The 25,209-nt window shown below is 37.4% G+C and overlaps 1 protein-coding gene across 2 annotated transcripts in view; it reads left to right on the plus strand.

Moving 5' to 3' along the window:
* PIGF (phosphatidylinositol glycan anchor biosynthesis class F) overlaps positions 1 to 25,209 on the plus strand; it is a 52,465-nt gene that overhangs the window by 19,388 nt on the left and 7,868 nt on the right. For both annotated transcript variants that reach the window (XM_008699830.2, XM_008699829.2), the window contains exons 2-5: positions 2 to 250; positions 1,459 to 1,550; positions 3,230 to 3,346; positions 18,883 to 18,991. In XM_008699830.2, coding sequence (XP_008698052.1) covers positions 23 to 250; positions 1,459 to 1,550; positions 3,230 to 3,346; positions 18,883 to 18,991 — 546 coding nt within the window. In that variant the 5' untranslated portion in view covers positions 2 to 22. The remainder of the gene's footprint in view (position 1; positions 251 to 1,458; positions 1,551 to 3,229; positions 3,347 to 18,882; positions 18,992 to 25,209) is intronic.

Raw genomic sequence — 25,209 nt, forward strand, 5'->3', positions numbered from 1 at the left:
GATAGCCACTCAAGAAAACACCATGAAAAATACTGATATCAAGAGACTACTGTATACCCATCTTTTATGCATATTTTCAATTATCCTAAGCATCTTCATTCCATCATTCTTCTTGGAGAACTTCTCAATATTGGAAACACACTTGACATGGTTGTGCATCTGTTCTGTTTTTGTAACTGCCGTCAATCTAGTATTATATTTAGTAGTGAAACCAAATGCATCCTCTAAAAGAAGTTCATTGTCATACAAGGTAAGGCTTATTTCTTGATGACTGATTTTTAGATAGAGGTCGTGTTTCTTTTAATGAAAGAATAAAGTATTAGTCAAGTACTCATGGGGTTATTTACACTGAGTAAGGAGAACCTGATTTTTAAAATTTTTTTTTCAGATCAGTAGCCTATTACTGCTGGAAGGCTGCCCACAATTTTCAGTAGGTCCTTGCCACGCATCAGTTGTGGGATTAGGTTGTCTTCAGTGGACATTACAGCATTGTGAACCGAGATAGTCATGTTTTAAGTCACCATTAAAGATAAATACATGACGTAGCAGTCATATCTTTAAACTTTATAAGACATTTTAGTTTATTTTCATTTATTTTTTTTCAATTTCTGAGGGAACTTAATATGTTTTTCAGAAATTACAAAATAAGCCTCTGTGGTAGGTTTGTTTTAAACATGGCCTTCCTCGACTAAACAGTGTTAAAGTTTTCAGGTATCAGAATCTATTTTCTGGAATATTCACTATCGTATAACACTTGACTATTACTTTGAATTAATAAAGTCCTCCCTTAATATTACGCAATACCGTGTGTAGCTGTCTTAGATAACTTAAAACACATTTACTGCCCTACAATTAAAAAACTCCTTGTGTGTGTTATAATTAGATTTTCTTAAGCTCCAAATCAAGCAGGTCCCACATTGATTTGCAGACATGCAGGTCTTTTCTCATATGCATTATATAATCACATGAATATGATTTGGGGAATTATTTAGTATTGTGCTTTTTTGGTACAATTTTCCTGGGAATTTTGTTTTTAAATGGGAAAAAAAACCTGTAGTCCTTATTTTCTGCAAAGATTTCATGTATCACATAATAAGGACTGTGTGTTTTTTTGGTATCATAGCGTTCTGTTGTTGGTAAATATTTTATAAATACTGATAAGTAACATAGCTCAATGCATACCGTAGGAACAGAAGTGCGTTTTGATTCTAGTGCCGATTGGGTGGGTGGAATATGGGTGGTGATTTGTGACTTGTAGGCTGTTTTGTGGGGCTGTCTGGAGGACTGTGCGCCTGACTGTGCGCAGGAGATGGACTCTGACTTCAGGCTACCCAAAGTAAAGAACATTCAGCTGTTGCACACGTAGGAGAATGAGTTGTATTGGCAGGTAAAGTGGAAGCATTTGCTGTCCTCTAGGCATTGTCTCGAGTCTTCAAATCGTTCTCATTTCTTTTTTAGGTAACCAGGTTTTTGAAATGCTGTATCTACTTTCTTATGTCATGTTTCTTCTTTCATGTAATTTTTGTTCTATATGGAGCACCACTCATAGAGTAAGTTTGAAATTTTTACCTTAAGGCAATTATATTGTAAACCGCTTGTTTACTAGACAAAGCACTAATTCTGTTGGTGATGAATGAAAAACCATGGTGTGTTTAATTGCCAGATCACAGAAGGATACTGACATCATTGCCCTTTCTTAGTAATGATATTCTTTTAATATTACTTCACAATAAGAATAACTTAATTCATTAAATGCTCCTATTACCTAGCCTTCTGTTACCCATTGCATGTGGGAAGTGGGGAAGTAGATGAGAAACTATAGCAATAAATGTGTGGCCCTTAGAACCTCTAAGGGAACTTACTATAATGATATATATAAATTGGTTACAATTAGCATATCAGTTGTTAGTAAATATGATTCTGAAGTGCTTGAAAGTTTTTCTTAAGAAAAGTCAATAGATTCCTGTATTTAATTATTTAATAACCTCGTGTTGATAGTTTAAAGGCAAAATTTAACTCAACGCTTTTTCAAAGCTGACCAGTTTTTAAAAAAACAAAATTCATGAATATTTCTTATATAATGTTCATCATAGATTGGGGAACTTTATTTAGCAGTGATTAATGATCACAGTGAAACAAGTTGTGACACACACGCATAGCTACGTATGTCGTTTTATATATATTTACACATAGTTGTATATATACACACACTAAATGAACAGGTCGTTCTTTTCAAGAGAGGAGAGAACCAGACCTTTGTAATGGGAAATGGTAGTTTCTATTAATCCGTTGTAGAGTGGAGTGAATGTCTTGAGCGGTGGTTCTAAAACCAGAAGCATCAGCATTTTATCAAAAGCAAATTCTCGGGCCTCGGAAACTCTAGCGGTGCAGCCCCCCTGTCTTTAGTTTATCTCATTTTCCAAGTGACTCCAGTATAAACTAGAGTCGAACCAGTGGTTGCAGAAAAAGTTCCAGAGGCTATTCAGGAATAAAGTTAATTATCTAAAAATGGGGTTTCTTGCAGTGGAGAGTCTCCTATGGATCAGAGAGTACTTAACACTTCTGAACTCTGTCATTAAAGCCAGATATGTGGGATGCTTGGGTGGCTCCATCAGTTGAGTGTCTCTGCCTTTGGCTCAGGTCATGATCCCAGGATTCTGGGATTGAGTCCCACATCGGGCTCCTTGCTCGGCGGGGAGCCTGCTTCTCCCTCTGCCTGCCGCTCCCCCTGCTTGTGCACTCGCACTCTCTCTCTGACAAATAAATAAAATCTTTTAAAAAAAAAATGAAGCCAGATATTTGCTAGATTGTTTTTTATAGCTTGTATTTCAGTAGTAACATTTTTTATAGTTACCGTTTTGGTAGGACTCGTGTTACCTTTCAACGAAAATTGTAAGAAAAGGTTTTTATTTATTTATTTATTTATTTATTTATTTTTTAAGATTTTATTTATTTATTCGACAGGATAGAGACAGCCAGCGAGAGAGGGAACACAAGCAGGGGGAGTGGGAGAGGAAGAAGCAGACTCATAGTGGAGGAGCCTGATGTGGGGCTCGATCCCATAACGCCGGGATCACGCCCTGAGCCGAAGGCAGACGCTTAACCGCTGTGCCACCCAGGCGCCCCAAGAAAAGGTTTTTAGGTTAAATCTATTTAAGTAACCAAGATTATGTAGTGTACATGCACCTTTAATGCCTTTAAAAAAACTAATAAGGTTTTTTTTTTCTAGGTTGGTGTTGGAAACATTTTTATTTGCAGTTATTTTGTCTACCTTTACTACTGTACCTTGTTTGTGTTTGTTAGGACCAAACCTCAAAGCATGGCTAAGAGTTTTCAGTAGAAATGGGTAAGTGTTAATTTTAATATTTTAATGATATTTGAAATTTTAAAAAATTAATGTAGAATTTTTCTATTCATGGTAACTTTCTGATTATTCTAGTCTGTTTTTCAAGACTGTGTGGTTGGTTCTCAGGGATGCCTTAAGGGCCCACGGCGGTTGGGGACTGGGAATAGGGAAGGGGTTGAATACGTTAGAGGGAGACTCAAGTGGGTAGAACCATAGGTTCCTCCTTCCGCTTTAGCAAGATCAGCTCTGCTTTTCTTCTGCATGGGAGGGTTCCACTTCGCCTTTGGTTTGGAAAAAGGTTTCCGCTACCAAAAGAAGGCTTTGAAAACCGCTCCTCAGGGATGATTTGTCACTGTGATAAAATTGCTACAGTAATATTGTTTTCATACTATAATGTAGAATTGGGGTCCAAAATCTAAAAATGTTTAGTGTAACAACTGTAACTTCTTGTTTAGCCTCTTTTGTGGTAAGACTTCTGAGTGCAAGTTTTATAGGATTTTATTTCCTTAGTAGCCATATATAAATTCAGCACAGCTAAGTTAAAATTTTAGCTTCTTCGAAGGCATTGGAATGGTTCGTATCAGAAATGGTCAAATTGTAAGTAAGAAAGCCGTGAGGTTATTTGGTGCCCATGATTTTGTCCTATTTATCACCCAGTAGCCAAAATTTCTTGTGTTCTTACTCTGTGCTCCATGCTGTGCAAGCTTTTTGTGGATTCTGAAGTATTAGCCATGGTTCTGTCCCTGAAAAGTTGTATAGTCAAGGGACAAGAATAAAATGAACAAACAATATGAGATTAAAATTGTGTAAATCAGATAGTAAGTGCTATTGGAACCCAGAGGGGTAGGAAACCACTGAAGAATGAGCTGGAACGGGGAATGATCTGTAAAGGATTTGGATCGGGAGTGTGAGATTTGGTGAGAGGAAGGGGAAAGGAAAAGACAGCCGTGTTAGGGTCATGAATGAAGCCATAGAAACTGAAGTGGAAGTGGTGTTTTTGTGATTTGGAAGGGAACAGCCCAAATAATACAGAGGATGCATGCTGGCTAGTAGCTAGGCTCCATAAATTACTGACGTTTTCCTTTTGAAATGAATGTTGTTTCCCTTCAGAACCATCTTCTGGTGTTGATAAGATCTCTAGGAAACAAAAATGTAATCATTGAAAACTCCTTCCCACATTGTTACCATAGTATCCCTAATGGTATTCATTTCTTTCAGCATTTTAGTTTGAAATTTTTAAGCAGTGAAAAACAGTTGAAACATGATAGGTTTGGATCGGTGATTTATCCACCTTTGAACTGTGTTTCTGACAACGGTATATTTGGGGGAGACGTTGTCATCGGATTCTGCAGTTAGTTCAGCCATAGTATGGCGTATGCATTCCTAGAAATCCCTTCACTATGCAAAACTGGGCACCAAAAAGCACAGAGCTTATGGGGAAGGCAGGATTGAGGCATAACACTCAAAAACTCTGACGATAACACATAAAGATAGGAACTTAATAAAAATGGTGGTACAGTTTTATACATGTTACATAGTTAAGAAATTGATAAATGTTATAATGAATATGGTCCTTTTCCTTGGAAAAAAACCCTGAAATTTGCTTTTTGAAAGTAGTGTGGGGAGAGTTGCCACTCGTAAGTTATTACGAAGTGGTAAAGGAGGGTTGTTGGAAATTCGATGGGACGTTAAGGACCAGATATGGAAGGTGTGATTCATACACATGAGGGAAACTAACGGAGCTGGGAGCTGGGGTTGGTTTTGTTTGATTTTGTTTTGTTGTTTTATGTTTCAAATTTTTATGTAGATTCCAGTTAGTTAACATATAGTGTAATATTAGTTTTAGTGATTCATCACTTAACATACAGCACCCGGTGCTCATCGCAGCAAGCGCCCTCCTTAATGCCCATCACCCATTAGCCCATCCCTCCCACCCACCTCCCCTCCAGCAACCCAGGGAGATGGGTTTTTTTAAGTAGTATTGAGATAGAATTCAAATACCATACACTTCGCCTATTTAAAGTGTGCGATTCAGTGGTTTTGGTATATTCACGAGAGTTGTGCAGCCATCATCACAGTCAAGTTTAGAACATTTTCATCACCTCAAAAAAGAAACTCCATACTGTTTAGGTATCACTTCCTTATCCCCTCTCCCCCGGCCCTAAGCAACCACCAATCTCTTTACTGTTCCTATAGATTTGCCTGTTCTGGACATTTCATAAAAACGTTATCATATCAAATACGATCTTTTGTGCTTGGCTTCTTTCACTTACCCATAATAATATTTTCAAGGTTCATCTATGCAGTAGTTCATTCCTTTTTATGGGTGAATAACATTCCATTGTGCGGCTGTACACCCCACCTTGCTTATCTGCTCATCAGCTGATGGACATCTGCTTGTTTCTACTTTTTGCTGTTAATGACTAAAGCAGCTTAGTAAGCTTTTGTATTCAGGTTTTAGTGTGGACACAGTTTTTGTTTTGTTTTGTTTTGGGGGGGTATATGCCTAGGAGTGGAATTGCTGGGTCTTATGGTAACTTGTTTAATTGTTTGAGGAACTGCCAGACTGTCTTCCAAGGTGGCTGCATCATTTTACATTCCCACAGCAGGGTAGGAAGGCTCCAGTTCTCCTGCATCCTTGCCAACGGTTGTTATTATCTGCCTTTGTGATTGTCACCATCCTAGTGGGTGCGAATTGTTATCTCCTTGTGTTTTTTATTTGTATTTCCCTCTTGGCTAATGATGTCAAGCATCTTTTCATGTGCCTATTAGCAATTATATATTTTATATATTTTCCTTGAAGAAATATCTCTTCAGATCCTTTGGTCATTTTTGAATTGGGTTATTTGTCTTTTTTACTATTAAATTGTAAGAGTTGTTTATTTTATTTTATTTTTTTTTAAAGATTTTATTTATTTATTTGACAGAGATAGAGTCAGCCAGCGAGAGAGGGAACACAAGCAGGGGGAGTGGGAGAGGAAGAAGCAGGCTCATAGCGGAAGAGCCTGATGTGGGGCTCGATCCCACAATGCCGGGATCACGCCCTGAGCCTAAGGCAGACGCTTAACCGCTGTGCCACCCAGGCGCCCCTCTTTATGTATTTTAAATACAAATCCTTTATTGTGTACATGATTTGCACATTCTTTCTTTCTGTGGGTTGTCTTTTCACTTTCTTCATTGTGTCCTTTGAAGCACAAAAGATTTTAATTTTGATGAAATCTAATTCATCAATTTTTGTCTTTTGTTGCTTGTGCATTTATTAGGGTCATATTTAAGAATCCATTGCCAAATCCAAGGTCATAAAGATTTACTCCTATGTTTTCTTCCAAGAGTTTTATAATTTTAGGTTTTACATTTGGGCCTTTGGTCCATTTTGTATTAGTTTTTGTACATAGTGTAAGGTAAGGGTCTTCCTTCATTCTTTTGCTTGCGGCTCTCCAGTTGTCCCAGCACCTTTTCTTGAAAAGGCTACTTTCCCCCTTTGGGCGATTTTGGCACCCTTGTCAAAAATCAGTCATAAATACATGATCTTTAGTTGTTTTTCCATTGACCTATATGTTTGTCCTTATGTCAATACCCCACTGTTTTGATTATTTGATAGATATTTGGGGGTTGTGCACGTTTGTGTATTCAAACACTGCTTGGTGCCAGTTTTTATGTGTTCACTTAGTGTTTCTCAGATGAAATTGCTCATATTGTTCTCTAATATATCAAATTGGAACAAATTGCATGTTCAAAATAAGCATTATAGCAGAACTGACTATATTTATAAGTTCCAAATATTTTAAAATTGAAAAAAAATCAAATTTCAAAACTCAAGGGAAACAGATTATCCTTAATTTCTCTTAGTAACTTACCATAAATTTAATATGTATATATTTTCTGATTCTGCTTTAACCCTATTTATACATTTAGCCTGAACTATACCTCGCAGCATGCCTATTATTTTCTGCCGGGTTAAAAAGAGCTTTTTAAAAATTTATTATAGAATTTGACTTTTGAATATTTTGAGATTCGCAGAGTTAACTTGTTGTCACCTTGTTTCTGTACCTATCAGCACTTTATCCCTTCTCAGAAGGATCTATAACAAAATAAAACTAAAAATTATAGGAGGGGGAATACCATTCTCCAGCTAGCGGACTGACAAAGGTCTATAAGTTTCATAATACACTGTGTTAAAAGTTTGGGGAGCAAGTGCCAGTGGGAATATAAATTGGTTCAAGCTCTGTGAAGGGCAGTTCAGTAATATCTATAAAAATTAAAAATACCCATCTTTGACCTAGCAGTTCCACTTCTAGGATTTAATGCACTAGATATATTTTCATACCTACAAAATATTGAATGTGTAAGATTATTCATTGTAGTTTTGAAAACAGCTTAAATGGCCTTTAATAAGGGGTGGATTAAGTTAAATTTAATGCAACTAAAAAACAACAACAACCACCCAACCACTTCTTTTTTTACTGATATGCTGTTAAGTGGAAAAAAGCAAAGTGAAGAAATATATGTAGGATGCTACCATTTATGTAAAAAGTGGGTAGGAGAGAACAGATATGCCTATGTGTCTTTGGAAGAAGACATGAGAAACTGATAAAAATATTGCTTGTCTCTGGGGAGGGGGTCTGAGAAGCTAGGGGACCAGCTCAGAATACTTTGCACCAATTAACTACCCTTTGGTGTCTTTTGAAATTTAAACCATATTAATATACTACCTGTCCAGATGAAAATTATAATGGGTTAGGTTTTGCCAATATCAAACTTATTTGGGGGTTATAGAAAGTTAGGCCTGTGTCGGGAAGTTTTTAGATTTCTCTCATGCCATCTAAACTTCAGTAGACTGCAAAAATATCCTTCGAAAATTTCTAACATACAGCAAGAGAATTGCTCAGTTGCTGGCGGTCTATAGCTAAAAATAATCAATCTGTAATATGAAACGGTTAACATTGCACAGGGCAGGGCATGAAATAGTAATATGCAAAAGTAACAATTTTTAAAGCATGTTCATGTGTCTTACAGCATTTAATTCTCATAGCAGTCTCGTGAGATACTCCTGTTTTCACGGTTCTCTAGGTGAAGATACTAGAAAGCTGACAGGTTAAGTGGTTTGCCCAAGCCCTCAAATAGCCATAAGCAGTAGAGCTGGGACTTGAATGCAGAACATCTGATAGGACAGAAGGTTTTAGAACCTCTCTTCTCTACTTAGTGGCCAAGTGATCTTAGACAAGCTGTTTAACTTCAGAGATCCTCATGTGTAATACTGTTAGAACAATACTAATATGCACTTTGCGGGGTTATTATCAGAACTGAGTGAGATAAGTGAAATCAAGTAGCAAATGCCTAAGAAATATTTGTCAAATGGATTAACAAATGTCAGGGAGCATTTTTATATTTCATACTTCTAATCCTGGCTGCTGTTTGTCTTAGTACCTCTTCCTGGTTTAGGTAGCAGACCAGGGAGTGCACGGCATGGACAGCCATGGAGAGGAGGAAGTTTTTCAGTTGGTTTAATGTAAAATTAATTTGAGCTTTGTCATGAGAGGGCAACTTAAGTCTTCATGTTTCCATCATCCCTTAGCGATAGTTCAGTTTCTTCCCTAACATTTTTACCACCCTTTAAGAATTTAGCATAAAAAGCATGTCAAATTATGAATGAGTTAAGGGAATACTTAATTTGATAGAGTAACTTGTTTAATGTTAGAGTGGCCTTCTTAAATATTCACTGTTAGACAAAAATATTTTTATTTTTATTTATTTTTATTTTTTTTATTTTTTTTTGAAAGATTTTATTTGTTTATTCGACAGAGATAGAGACAGCCAGCGAGAGAGGGAACACAGCAGGGGGAGTGGGAGAGGAAGAGGCAGGCTCATAGCGGAGGAGCCTGACGTGGGGCTCGATCCCATAACGCCGGGATCATGCCCTGAGCCGAAGGCAGACACTTAACCGCTGTGCCACCCAGGCGCCCCATAGACAAAAATATATATATATATTTTTAAAGATTTTATTTATTTATTTGACAGAGATAGAGACAGCCAGCGAGAGAGGGAACACAAGAAGGGGGAGTAGGAGAGGAAGAAGCAGGCTCACAGTGGAGGAGCCTGATGTGGGGCTCGATCCCAGAACTCCGGGATCACGCCCTGAGCCGAAGGCAGACGCTTAACCGCTGTGCCACCCAGGCGCCCCTAGACAAAAATATTTTTAAAATGCGAAGATCTGGTGGTTCTGCAGTGATAATATGAAATACCCACAAAAACAACTTGTATGTTGTTTCAGAATTGTCCCAATATACAGTTAGCATTATTTACTTGGAGTCACAACTTTGGTTTCAGAGAATTCCATTATTATTTAGGGAGGTTATTCTAACATGAATAATACGTTTGTCTTTCTACCCAATAATTATTTACAACAGAAATGAAGGTTCTGATTCGAAGTTCCTATGCTGTAGTTTTTGTAGTTCTAATTCATTAAAAGTACATAAAATACTTTCTTGATTGAGGATTTTAAAGCTTTAAATAATTTTATCATTTATCCTGTGTCTTAGCTTTAAAATACAGAAGAGTTCTTTGTTTTGTTTTAGTATTATTGAAATATGACTAAAATGTTCAGAACAAACAGGGCAGTTTTGAATTGGGCTGACATCTTGCTCAGTATGGAATCAGTATAAATGTTTTGTACTACTCTATGCAAAATAAGTACTATATCCAAATTGGTAATGTATTTATTTGCATGTCTAATATTGAGTAGATGATAACCAGATGAAGACTGAGAAACATAAAAGCTTTGATCATGAGAACTGTGTAGGAATTATATCCCAAGAGTAAAGGACCAATTCTGTAACTATTGAGATTTAATACTTAACTAAATGGCATAAATACTATTCTAACAAGACTTTTCCTTAAAGTAAATGTGAAGTTACACTAGATTAAAAAAATACAAAGGAATGCTATTTTAAAGAAACCTGAAGGTAGAAAAATAATTTGGTTTCTTAACTTCTACTAACTTCTATTTGGTATTTATTACTGAGCATACTCAATGTGTACTAGTATAATTCAGGTTGTTGTCTTGCTGTTATAATTATTGTGGGTTTTTTTTCTTTTGTAGACTTTCTTATAAAAGAAAGTATAATATTCCAGGGCGCCTGGGTGGCTCAGTCGTTAAGTGTCTGCCTTCGGCTCAGGGCGTGATCCCAGAGTCCTGGGATCAAGCCCCGCATCAGGCTCCTTTGCTGGGAGCCTGCTTCTTCCTCTCCCACTCCGCCTGCTTGTGTTCCCTCTCTCACTGGCTGTCTCTCTCTCTTTGTCAAATAAATAAATAAAATCTTTAAAAAAAATATTCCAGTTACCTTAAACCTACATTTTTCATCGAAGTTTGCTTTTTGATTTATCTGTTCTTTTATGCTCTTATTTGCATGTTTTAAATCAGGATCCGACCACTTTTGGTGAACTGAAAAACTTCGGTTCCTGAATTTGTGGTTGTGTAGACAAAGACAGCAGGTATTTTTGGTCATCTTTGTATGGAAATTGATTTTATATTGGAAAAACCACCCTGGACATTTAAGAGTAAAAAGATAGTGAATGACCAAAACTTTATACATTGTAAAGAACAGATAATTTAGCCTTGATAAGGGTACAATAATTTAGTGGCAAAGAGGCACTGGTTTTAATATTCGTTCAGTAGGGGAGTGAAATTCTGTAAAATATCTTTAGCCACCAGGAGCAGTTGTGTGGGGTCTCCTTTTTAGATGAAGAGCTGAATAGTTAAAAAGATCAGCTCCATTTACAGAAGCGTTGTTTTGATGACCGCCTATCTAAGCCACAGTGCCCACTGTTAGCTGCCCCAGGCACAGAGGAAGCATTCAACATGGTCTGTTTATTTCAATTAATGTTCCATATGATGACATTCAGTGGAGGCAAATAATATGGACTGTTACTTGGAGCTCATTTTCATGAAGATTGTAATATTGTTTTAGTTACTTTTTAAGTTTGTCCATAGAGTGGTGAGCCATTCTGTTCTCAGGCCTCTTGACTGTATGTATACATTCCTTAACTATGAAAAAATTAACCCCAAACCATAGAATTCGGATGACTTTATTATGGAAACTTACAAAAGGGGAATAAACCAATGTCAGTGCTGCTATAAATTAGTTAATAGAAAAGAATTTATTTTTTATCTTGTCTATTACAAAGGAATATATATTGTAAAAACTCACATAATAGAAAAATATAGAAAATTAAAGGTCCTAGTAATCCTATCAAAGAAGCAGCTATCACTGGCAGATTTTAGTCTAAGTTTGTCCATGTGTATCACATATTTGCAGTGTAAAAGCAAAAATGGTTGTACTATCACTGCTTTGTAACTTTTTTTAAAACTTATTAGGAACATCTTTAACAGTACGTGTGTATAATGTACTGCTTCTTGCATAATGTCCTTAGTATATCTTTATCCTTAAGTAAGAATACTTGCGTTTACATTGATTTGAACAATCGGGGAGCTGATTGTCTGACATAGCAGAGATTGTATGGTTCTAGATACAGAGAGATAGTTACGGTGCAGCTGTGCTCCTCACTGATTCTCCTGGTTCTTAGCCTCAGGCTGTTAGTGAGAGGACAGCAAAGCCTATCCTTTGAGTCTCCCTAAGCTAATCACTGGGAGAGAGAATGGGATTACCATGATTTAATTAGTCTGATCATCAGGGATGAGATGAATGTTGGCCAAGCATTCCACGTGCCATGGTTCATTTAATTTCCTACCGAAGATTATTTTCAAGTTTTCAGGTTTATAAATAATATTGTTATGACATTTCTGTACCATATAATTTTATATACTTGTACAACAGTTTCTGTAGACTAGATTCCTGGGGTAGAATTCCTAGATGAAAAGAAGTTGACAGAGACTGCCCAGCTAAAGTTCTGATTTGAAGAATATGAACTTACCTATCAATAGAATGCCGTTTCCCTAAATCCCAGTCAGGGCCGTGTACTTTTTTTTTTTTTTTTTTTAAAGATTTTATTTATTTGACAGAGATAGAGACAGCCAGCGAGAGAGGGAACACAAGCAGGGGGAGTGGGAGAGGAAGAAGCAGGCTCATAGCGGAGGAGCCTGATGTGGGGCTCGATCCCAGAACGCCGGGATCACGCCCCGAGCCGAAGGCAGACGCCCAACCGCTGTGCCACCCAGGCGCCCCAGGGCCGTGTACTTTTTATCCATTTATGAGGGCTGCTCCTTGGCCGAGCCCGGGAGGCAGACTGCTACCACCGTAGCTTCCTCTGATTTCTAATGGGATGCATAAGCCCTGGTCAGAAGTTTTTGAAAGTTTGATCTGTCGAACCATTTATTAAATTTCAGCAGAATATTATTGATTAAATTGCAGGGATAACATTTCCCTTACCCTGCCTCCCTTCTTTTCTTCTGCCTCAGGTTACAGAAAACTGGTTAGAAAATAACATCTAGTCCTCAAAATGCAGCTTCAAGACAGGAAAAATTGGTGCTAGTTAAGATGGGAAGACAGTTTTAAAGATAATGCCCTCATTGTACCTGAGAAAATACATAGTGTGGGCCGTCTGCCTGTGCGAAGTGTGAGCAAGATGAAAAGAAACGGCATGGCAACCCTAAAAACACATTATAGAATAATAAGAAGAAAAAGGCATGTGGAAGACAAAAGAATCCAGGCAGGAAGAAAGTACTACCCAAGGAGCAAAAACAAACTCTACACAGTTTATCGTAGAAAAATGTTATTAAGAGCATAAATTCAATAAAAGCTCAAAGATAAGATGATGAAAAAAAATGAGGTGGAGAAGGAGATTGCAGAATTAATGAAATAAAATGAGAATCCAAACCACACCACCATAGGTCATAAATTAGAAACATAGACCAGTTAGGAAATCAAGTTCTAGCTTGGAAGAAAGGTTTGAGCCAATCAGAATGAATGAGAGGTAGGGCAGAGTAAAGCAGTTAGAAAAGAAATGATAAACGTAGAGAACAAAGGAGGTGAGCTTAAGACCAGCTGGTGTCCCTAAAATAACAAAACAGAAAGTAATTCAAAATATGATGGAAAACAGTTTCCCAAATGAAGGAATCGTGCAGTTTGCACATTAAGGGGTCTCGCTACATTAAAAAAGTAGTTGCACGGAACGCCTGAGTGGCTCAGTCATTAAGCGTCTGCCTTCAGCTCAGGGCGTGATCCCGGCGATCTGGGATCGAGCCCCACATCAGGCTCCTCCGCTATGAGCCTGCTTCTTCCTCTCCCACTCCCCCTGCTTGTGTTCCCTCTCTCGCTGGCTGTCTCTCTCTCCTGTCAAATAAATAAGTAAAATCTTAAAAAAAAAAAAAAAGTAGTTGCAAATTAGGGTTACAGCGAACAGAATACAAACACTATAAAGATAATATAAGCAATAGAAGTTATACAGCAGGGGAAGGGAAGGTGAGTAAATACAACTGTACCCTCAGATACTCTGGCTGTCCCCAGATCCTGTTTCGTACAGTCTCTTCAGGGAATAAAGATTCGATGAAATTCTGTGTATTAAATGATGAATCCTCACCTTCTGCGTAGTCCTCTTCGTTCACTTGTCCCAGAATAGTGACAGCCAGGCTTATACCATCTAGGCAGGGTATAGAAATATTTCTTTCAGGGAAAAAATGGCACAAAAGAAAAACCTACAGATACTGACATTTGGGGGTTCTCTAAAAGGCAGGGTTCCTCTTCACTCCCTGGTTCGGTGAAGCCCACCGTGTGCGTCGTGCTCCCCATGCACAGTGAACATCTAGTCATCTGTGTAGTGTGTCACTTTTTCGTTGGTTTTTTAAAACATAACTTTATTGAAATACAACTTCATACCCTAAAACCCACCATTTCAAGTGCACAATTCAGTGGTTTTTAAGTATAGACACAACTTTGTAACCATCACCACAATCTAATTTTAGAACATCTTACCATGCCAAAAAGAAACTCTGCCCATTAACAGTCCCCCTGCTACCCACTCTTGCACACCCCCTCATCCCCTTCCCAGGCAACCACTAAAATACTTGCTGTCTCCCTAGATTTGCCTGTTCTGAACATTTCATATGAAGTATTTTACTTTTAAGTAGAATGAGAAATGAACAGTCACTGGGCCTTTCAGGAACACCTCTAAAGTGAAACGCAGAAATCAAACAAAACAAAAAAAACTCAGTGGAAACGAAGGCAATATGAAAATCAGAAGATAACTTTAAAAAATTTCTGTTGTTTTATATCCATAAAACACCAACAGGCGACAGTCAAAAGGAATGTTCAGAGAACAAGAAAGCTCTTGGAAATTTAAAAAAAATGAGAGAAAAAAACTCAACAGAGGTAGAGACAAAGTTAAAAAGTTCCCTTAGTCAAACAGAAAAGGCAAAAGTATGGAAAATGGGTTAAAAGGGTAAAAAAATCAGAGGGTTAATTCCCAATGGTAGTATTCCCAGCAAAAGAGTAAGAAAAAGAAAATCTTAAGGGATCTGGAGAGAAAAAACAAGTCTTTATAAGTCTTTAAAAAGAAAATGCCAAGAACCAAAGACTTGATTTTAGGTTAAGAAGACCCATGGATTTCCAGCGTCATGGCTGAAAAGACACCCACTTCAAGACAAAGGATTTTGAAATTTTAGATAACCAAGAGTAAAGAGAAGATTCCAAAGGCTACCAGAGAGGGCAGTGGTGAGGGGAGCATCTTACCTAGAGAGGACTGGGAGTCAGAACATCTGAACTTTTCAGGTGGGAAACAGAAAATGGAGCAATGCCTTCAAAATTCTGAGGCAAAATGATTTCCAACAGTTACAGTAAAGTCCTTTTCAGACTTCAAACAATCTTTAAAATCTGTTTTACCCTTTCTCAGTAATCTACTGAAGGAGGTACTTTAAAAAAAAGAAAAGAAAAAAAAAAAGGAAGGAAGGAAGAAAAAGTATGAGAAAGGCTTGGAATCCAGGAAGCAGGAGACCCAAAATCATCGAGAGAGGCAAAGGGAATTCCTGGGGTGATGGTATAGGGAACTGACAGGACAGCAGCCTCAGGCTTAGAAAGCAACCAGTCCAGCTTGGGGCAGGTGAGGTGCCTTCAAAAAGAAAGACAGAAGGAGAGCAGAGAGCACAAACCAGTATTTAGAGGGGATATTCAGTTTCTTTGCAATATTTGAGGATGGTTTAGTGACAGGTAGGTAAGGAAATGGAGGATAAAATGAGGCAGTTCTTAACATCCAAAGAACATGAAAAATTCACTATAAGAGGAAATGTGACTGCGGTTTACTGTGTGGTTCGGCTGTGATGACCATTTTCATAATCATAATGATGTAGATACTGTGCTATTGATTCAGCCGAGAGGAGAGGATGGTGAGTCAGGGAGAAATAAGTATGTGGCGATGGGAGACTTGTGGGAAAAGGGTACTAAGTCCTCTTCTTCCAGTGTAGAAAGCAGGGAGTAACTACATCTTGAAAAGTCTATACCTAATGTATGCTCTTTAAATTTTGAGGTAGGCAGAAGGACCTGAAGAGCTTTCAGTGTCTGCCTTGGGAGCAGAAATCGGAAGTGGGGAGGGTTGCAGGGAGGGATTGGTAGTAGGCGTCATCCTCTAATTGTGATCTGGGACCTTGAAGGTATTGATATATATTATGATTTTGATGAATATTTTAATTTTACAAAGATAGGCTACAGAGGTTTTCTGTTTTTAAAACTAGATCCTAGTTCCATTTTTTTCTGTATTTATTATGTGTAAGATCATAAACGCCTTTGGATACATCAAACAAAATAGAAGACAACCTCTGGCGGAGTTTGCACATTTTGTAACCGATGGCCTCGGTGTGCTATAAAAATGAAAAATGTGCAGATATGGATCTCGCCCCTTAGCCCAGGGAACTTGGAGCTGAGAGGTTAGATAAGCCACGTACATAACCGTTGTTGAAACAGAGCTCTGATCATATCTGCCTTGATTTCAAACCTTCAGTGGCTTCCTTAGTGTGACTTCAGGTTTTTCTAAAATCCTAACCTTAAATCTCCCGCAATGAGATACTGCTTCACACCCACTAAGATGCTGGGATCAGTAGTAACAAGTACCAGCAAGGATGGGGAGAAATCGGAATTGTCACACATGTGAGTGGCAATGTGAGATGGCTCAGCTGCTTTGGAAAACAGTCTGGCAGTTCCTTTAAAAGGTTAAACGTAGTTCTCACAGGACCCAGCAATTCCATTTCTTACTATATCCCCAAGAAAAAGGAGAACATATGTCCACACAAAGCTTGTCCATGACTGTTTAGAGGAGCAGTATGCATAGTAGCCAAAAAGTCAAAACAACTCTAACGTCCCAGGAACTGATGCATGGGAAAAATACATGTGATATATCCATGCACAAAATATTGTTTGACGATAAAAAAAGACGTACGCTACAAAATGGATGGATCTTGAAAACATTGCGCTAAGGGAAAGAAGCCAGTCACAAAAGTCCGAACACGCATTGTATGATTCCACGTATATGAAATGTTTGGAATACGCTAATCCATAGAGACAGAAAGTAGATTAATGGTTGCCTAGGGCTGGAGGGAAGGGGAAATGGGGAGTGACTGCTAACAGGAAAAAGGGTGTCATTTTGGGATGAAGGTTGCACAACTCTAAATGTACTAAGAAACATTGGGTTGTGCACTTTAAATGAGTGAATTGTATGACTGGGAAAGGGTTATCTGGGGCAGGTTTTCGCTGTCCTCAACGAAGGTGTTATTTTTAAAAATCCTAACTCTAACCTACTTTTCCAGCCTTATTTCCCATTCTCCCTTTCGGCCTCAACCAATTTTACTTGCGTTCCTTCTACCCGCAATGCGGGTCTTTCTCCAGTTCATCAAGCCCAGGTGCCACCCATTCTTCTAGTTCTGGCGGAACTTCCTCATCCATAAAATGGAAGAAGTAAACCCCTCCCAGCAGAAAGTAAACCTGGCTTTCAACCTCTCCCAGACTTTATGTCTCTAGATACATCACTTTATATATTGCAACGTATAGGAGTTAAGTGTTAAGTGAAAACTAGCCAACATTTGACAGCCACAGATAGTCAAAAATTAACCCTAGAAAATCCTTTAAATTGCCTGAACAGGGTAGTTACCTCTTTACATTAAACTCCCCAGTTTTTTTTCCCTCCAAGATTAGGACAGATCTCAGTCTTGTTGAATGCTAGCTAAAGAAATTGACTTGCATTTTTAGGTGTTATATAAAATTAAAAAAAATAACGGTTGCCTTGAAAATAAAACGAATTTGGATCTATGGCGATTGGCTCTAACCTTCTTCCAGTCCCGATTTTTAAAAAATTTTTTATTATGATATGTTAGTCACCATACAGTACAGCATTAGTTTTTGATGTAGTGTTCCATGATTCATTGTTCGTGTATAACACCCAGTGCTCCATGCAATACGTGCCCTCCTTAATACCCATCACTGGCCTATCCCAACCCCCCCCCCACTTAAACCCTCAGTTTGTTTCCCAGAGTCCATAGTCTCTCGTGGTTCATGAACCAGTCCCGATTTTCAATCGATTTCAAGAGCTACGGCTCTTATCTTGTGTAGGGTGGGGGAGGGGCAATAATGAGAAGGACCCGTGACAGAGGGATTGGCTTATGAACTGACTTGTCATTTGGGGCTACTTTAATTTAGTGTATATTTTGTGCATATGGCCTGTTTCTAATGAAAGAAATCCTCTAACAAAACAGATGTCTTCAGTTATTCCCACACCGGCTGGAAGAAACTGCTTTTCATAAACTTTATAATAAGTCAACCTTGCATTTTAAACAACTGAATATTTGGAATCCTACTTACTGCTTTGTGGTGGGGTTTTAGCAGACTCACGCTGCGCACGGCTGAGTGGTCACACTCTGAGTGGCAGGCTGAAAGCAAGATCCACTCAGAGAATGGCAGAATTATGTCTTTTCACCTTTATGCTCTAAGATACACACTTAATAAATAAGAATGGTAGGAGAAATTGCTGTATCTTTTGAAATCTTTTGTTCTTATTCTCTACTCCTCACCCACCAAATAAATAGAGTTGATTTGTTTACATGAAATGTGCCATAGGAAGGGCTAGTTGAGTAAGTGATGGTCCCTTCCATGCAGTGGAATACTAGTATAGCTGTTAACAAGGCAAAACTGGGTTTATAACATGATGCATTTGAGTTTTGATAAAGGATATATACATCTGTGCATATATCATTCCAAACATATTTGTACATGCATAAAATATTTCTGGAAGGATATGTACTCTGTTGGTAATAGCAGCTGCTGCTGGGGAGAGGAACCAGAGTTGATAAGGTGGGAGGAAGACTTAGCTTTCATTGCAAATGCTCTTTCCAATTGTTTGACTCTTACCGTGTGCACATATTACCTGTCCGACTGACAAACACATCATCTTACTAATTAGTTGTTGATAGTTCAGGGTAAATAGATGTCAATTCGAGATGGTTAAATGAGCAGAGCACATATGTGTAGTGTTGTTGGCACTCCTGTGATTCTCTGGCAGCTAAGATAGATACCACCGGTGATTTCCGTATTTGTGTTTTACAGAGTTACATCCATTTGGGAGAACAGTCTTCAGATCACTACAATTTCTAGCTTTATAGGAACATGGCTCGGAGCCTTTCCTATTCCACTCGATTGGGAAAGACCATGGCAGGTTGGTTTCAGCTGCTTAAAGTAACAAAGCAAATGGACAGTGATGGTAAATCCGATGAAGCGAACCAGTGTGTCTGTATAAACTGTGTTGTTGTTCAGTTAAGTAGGGTTTCCAGTTCCCTCTGTCACCGGAACCTCGGTGATTTCTTATTGGCCCCAGGGCCTGTAGGCATCCGGATCAGCCCGGTTTTGTCCTCCTGGCACTATGTTTTCTACATGTATAGGTGAACAAATAAGCTTAGTTTGTGAATATTTATAGGAGTCTTTAAAAAATAGGGTAGAAGTTGCAGGAATGTCCTGTTTTCAACTTTGATACTCATTGCCTTTGTGGTCTTAGATTCGTATCTTTGTAATTTGATTTATGGCCAAGTTGAATGTTGATTTTGAAATATTTTTTAAAAGCGTATAGCAAAGTCAGTTTTGAAATAGGGTTATGTGATATTGGAGGAAGCTCATGACCATCAGGTGTTTTGTTTCCAATCACAATTGGATATAGCCAATAAGCTAGGTAAAGCACAATGAGGTAAGTGTTCTTTTTATTCCCATGTTACGGATGAGGAAACGGATTCCTAGAGGATATATAATATATCCAAGGTCACTGAGCTAGTAATGAATATATCTTTGTCTTCGTTTTTAGTGGCTTCTGTAGAATGCTGTTATATAGTTACCCCCAAATTTATTTAACAGATTCACTACTGATCATTTAGGTTATTGCCAGTATTTCACTATTACAGGTAGTGCTGGGGTAAACACCTTTGAATCTATATTTTCATGCGTTTTCCAATGATTTTCTCAAGGTAATTTCTCCCAAATGGAATTGTAGTATTAAAAACTAAATATACTTTCTTTTTTCAACACAAAGAGAATAGTATTTATAGTACGCATTTATTTAGAAAATTTAAGCAATAGTAATTAAAAAGAAGAAAATAAAAATTATCAAGTATCTAACCACCCAGAGGCAACCCTCATTTCATTTGTATTTTGGTGATAATTTGTACAGTTCTTTCTCTGTGTGTGTAACTATAATATATGTGTCATTTTTTTTTTTTTAAACCACCCTGTCCACAGTCATCCTTGATACTGCCTTCCCCTTAACAGCTCAGGTCAAACTGGTCACTGGCCCTTTTGATTTTAATTAATTAATTAATTTTTTAAACATCTCTTGGATCTGTCGTCTCTCCATTTACATTTACTTCTCTAACTTGTACAAGTGTCTCTCATCTCGTTTATGTCCTCCCTACTAACCACTCTTTACATAGCAAAATACACACCTGATCCTGTCATTTCTCCTGCTGAAAATCTTCCAGAGGCTTCCTCACTGCTTTAAGCCGGAGTCCTCTGGCATAACTTACAAGGGCCTCTGTGATCTTGTTTCTACTTAGGTGTGTAGTACATGTTATTCAGGTCCCAGCTCTTCTATTTACTATGTGATTTGAGCAAGTTAACTGTAAAATGAAGGTAGTAGTAGTTGTGAGGATTAAATGAGATCATTTGTAAGAAATGGTAGCTATTATCTTAAATTATAATTGCCATTCTTATTTATGTTATAAGACTATAAATTGTGTTGTTGTCTTTGGAAAATAGTACTATCATTTCCTTAAGATAAATTCTTGAAGTAGAATTGCTGGATATGCATTTTTAAATCATTTTATTTTTTTTTCATCACGACAAGTATACTCTTTAATCCCCATCCCCTATTTCCCTGATCCCCCCAGCTCCCTCCCCTATGGTAACCATCAGTTCGTTCTCTATAGTTAAGAGTCTGTTTCTTGGTTTGTCTTTCTTTTTTTCTCCTTTTTTGTTTCGTTTCTTAAATTCCACATCTGAGTGAAATCATATGGTATTTGTCTTTCTCTGACTTATTTCACTCAGGATTATATTCTCTAGCTCTGTCCATGTTGTTGCAGCTGACGAGATTTCATTCTTTTTATGACTGAATAATATTCCATTGTAGCTGTGTACCGCATCTTCTTTATTCATCTGTTGATGGACACTTGGGCTGCTTCCGTAATGTGGCTATTGTAAATAATGCGGCTATAAACATAGGGGTGCATGTATCCCTTTGAATTAGTGTTTTTGTATTTTTGGATGAATACCCAGTAGTGTGATTCCTGGATCATAGGGTAGTGCTATTTTAATTTTAATTTTAAAATTAAATTTAATTTTAAACTCCGTACTGTTTTCCATTGGCTGCACCAGTTTGCATTCCCACCCACACTGCACAAGGGCTCCTTTTTCTCCACATCCTCACCGACCCCTGTTATTTCCTGTGTTGTTGATTTTAGCTATTGTGACAGGTGTGAGGTGATATCTCACCTCGGTTGAGTTTCGGTTTGCATTTCCCTGATGACGAGTGATGTATGTGTGTCACTTTTAATCTTTTTTTTCCATCAGCAGTATGTTATGGAGCTCATTCCTGGTCAGTGAAAATTTACATATAAGTAATGTTCCATTATTTGAGTAAAATCGTATGTCAGTTTCTTATCAATGAACACTTAGGTTGTTTATAGTTTCACAATTATTGATTTATTGTTATTAGCTATGGTGATTTTCATTTTTAAACATACATCTTTGCATATTTGTCCAGTTTTCTCTAGTAGAATTCCTAGATGATAGCTGGGTTAAATCTTTGGTATGCATCTCAATTTTCAAAGGCTTTTAAGGGCTTGGATTATATGTCTTACACCTAAATGCCTCCTTTTAAGTCCGCTCTTTGTTCTGTTAGATGTCATGTCTCCTTAGACAAGTTGTTCTTCGACCTTCAGTAAGTCTGGTGGGTTTGCCTTTCCCTGTAATTTGCATCTGTTGCATATTACAGAAATCCCTGGAGGTTTGGGGTATCACTGATACCCTTCTCAAGGTTTTAGTACTGATAAAGTTATCTTGTATACTGGGAGGTGGGGATCTGTTTGTACTCAAGTTACTATCTTACGGAACTTAATTTCATTCAATAGTGTCAATGATTTCTAAATTGGCGCAAGATAATCAGAATCATTAGAAAGTATATATAGAAAATTGTGTTTTAACCTGCATTCGATTCATTACTTTCAGATAGATGCAATTAAGTCTAAATACAAAGTATTGGTACATAAAGCACGCGGGCTGCGGCTTTAGTGAGTTGGGAAGGTAATGTATGATTAACATGTCAGTTTGCATATAGATGGAATATTTTAGAGTGTAAATGATATTTTACACTTGGCTAAATGCTAAGTTTATAAGACTATGTAGAAGTAGAAACTGAATTATGGGGAGTAGATGTGCCCAAATCTGGGTTTAGGTTTGCATAGAAAATATGTGTTAATGTGCTAATGTGTAAATGATTTATAGTCCATTTATCTATTTTGGATCGATCGTTCAGGCTTCTAGCTACTGACTTGTATTTTTCTACCTCAGTGCTTGTTTACAGTAGGAGGTAAGCTGGATCCGAATTGATGGGTTCACTTTTTTTAAATTAATGTGAAGTTTCCATTTGAATTACTGCCTTTTTAAAAAAGATTTTCTAGCTAGCTAATTTATGTAACAGGTGTTGGTCTTCATTAAGAATGTTTGATTCGACTGGACTATTACTGGTGCTTTAATTGTTTTTACCGTTGGGTTGTTTTCAGAGTGTTCCTAGTTAATGACCCACTTATTCACTATTATCTTTTAAAAATTAGGATACATGCTGTTGGTGGCACGATAGAATGTACAGTTAATCATCTTTATTCATATAATAACCTGCCCCCCTCTGTTTCAGCAGATACTTACTGCTAAACCAGGGAAATGATGAGGCTTCATTGTTTTCTTTTACTTTTTAATTTCAGCGAACAAGGTGTTTTGTTTTGCTCTGTTCTTCGTAAGTAACTACCTAGACTCAGTACTCAGTGTGGTTCACGGTACTGACAGAACCTGCCAGAGTAGCAATAAAGCTGAGAAAGGAATATGGCATTACCTCAAAATGGAGATTTTGCTAGACCAAAATTTCATGAGAAGAGACTACTGTATACACTTAATATTATCTAAACTATAACATGTATAAAGAAGAGATTTTAGTTCTCGGTTCCTTGTAGCCCAATACAGGCATGATACGTTTATGATAAAGCAAGCTTTTCTGGATTGTGATCTGGTTTTATTTATATTCTAGTCAGAGAGACAAGAGTATCCAGTTAAGCAAGGATTTCTTCTTAAAAACACACACACACACACACACACAACCCGACAAACACTTTTACATGTGTTAGTTCAGTTTTCTCTACTTGAACTCAAATCTGACTTTGTATAAAGTTCCAGAGGCCAAACATAAACTTATAATGACGTGAGTTCTGTATTAAGCAGTTTCAAGCTTATTTATATTTTTTATATCATTTCATCCCCATGACTGGAAAGGTCCATTGAAGATATGTAATCTCAGTGAAAAAAAAAAGTGTTTTCATTTACTGATAGGAATTTTAAATAATTTTGAGTAGTGACAAGTGACAGAAGATAGCAGGCGTCTTTATGGTTGGAGGAAGCCTTCCCTTTGTAGGGGGCAGCAAGAGGATTTGCTGAAAGAGAATATGGCAGGGCGGCTACCCCTACCCTCGTTGGTCATTTTCGTTGTCTTTTAAAAAAATATTTGCAAGACATCTTCTCTTCCCTACCTTAATTGTTTGCCTTAAATATCAGCAAGAAAATAAGCATTTACATTGCCCATAATCCAGACAGCCTTCTTCACTCCCAGAAAATGCTTATGGTTTTATAGTTACTGACAAACATTTTGACTCTGGAAAACCTCTGTACATTATAATTATTTGCTGTAACTAAATAGCTAATTAGTAAGTATTTAAGTTCTTACTATGTACAAAGCATACATTCTGGATCCGAATTGATCCGAATTTAATTATTTGATTTCAGTAATTTAGATTCAGATTTAATATGCTCTAAATATTTTATAGAATGGTTATGAGCTTTTCATCTGGAAAAATGTCTTAGTTCTTTCCTTTATCAGAAGTAGGCCAGTATTTCATGTTGATAAAAAAAAATTAATGGAAGGTTAAGAAATGTTGGTTATTTGCAGCAAAGGAAATATGCCATAAAGGTTTTAAACCCACTTGTTTTATTACTTGGTAGACAGATAACGTGATGATTAAGAGCTCTGGCATCAGATTACTAGGTTCAAATCCTGCCTCTGCCATTAACTAGTGAGGATTGAATAATATAATCCTTCTAAAGGACTTAGTTCAGGACTTGACACATAGTTACTGCTTAATTAATGTTACAGGCATTTGTGACCTATTAACAGTTGTTGTTTAATGACTGTATTTTTAGCATTACAAAAAAATGCAAATTCCATCGTTTGGATTCTCAAAGTGTTAGAGTGCATTGATTGCCTCCTTGTGTTATTTACTCTGCCCAGCAGTCCTTCGGTTGGTGGAGTGGATTGTTTCATTCATCTTTTTGTTCTTTGGTATTTAGGGTATTTGGGTTTCACGTAATTTTCAATTCTGTCTGACATTTCAGATGGCAGTGGGAAGAAAATATAAAATGTGTAGATCTCTTTATGTGTGTACCGGGCATGGGGCTTGGCACTGTCCACAGGTAACTTAATCCTAACAAGGGTAGTGCAAGGTGGGTTTCTTTCCCTTTTTTTACACATAAGAATGTCAAAGTGTGGGGAGCGGAGTACACATCTTGCTCAACACTGCTGGGCTGATAAAAGGAAGCCTTAGGATCCAAACCTGATTCTCTTCCTTGCTGGGGACCAGAAACATAACTTTTCTTCTTCCTTTCCCTTTCCTCCCTTCCTTCTCTCCTTTCTTCCTTTCCTTTCCTTCCTTCCTTCCTCCCTTCCTTCCTTCCTTCCTTCTTTCCTTCCTTCCCTCTTTCTCTACTTTTTTTTTTTAAAGGCCATAGTTTAGATCTCTTTGGAAAAGCTAAAGTAGTTATTGTATTGCATTTCTTCCCACACGTAAGAATTTCATACAAATGCCATGACCACTGTGGTGTATGTATTTTTAGAACATAAAATTTAATACGTTTGTAGGAGAATTTCAAGTTAATATCCAAAGCTTTTGTGCCTAGAAAACCCACAACTGCCTTTAAACTCTGGACATGAGTGCTGCTATCTCTAAAATGGAATTGAACCAGATAATCACATCTCTTCTCAGTGTACTTGTTTTCTACAAAGTTAAAAAGCAAAATTGATTTGAGATTTTTTTAAAGCAATTTAAAATTGTTTAAAAATATTTGTACTTGTTCCCA

The sequence above is a fragment of the Ursus maritimus genome, unplaced genomic scaffold (genome assembly GCF_017311325.1).
Source record: "Ursus maritimus isolate PB19 unplaced genomic scaffold, ASM1731132v1 scaffold_6, whole genome shotgun sequence".
Lineage (NCBI taxonomy): Eukaryota > Metazoa > Chordata > Mammalia > Carnivora > Ursidae > Ursus > Ursus maritimus.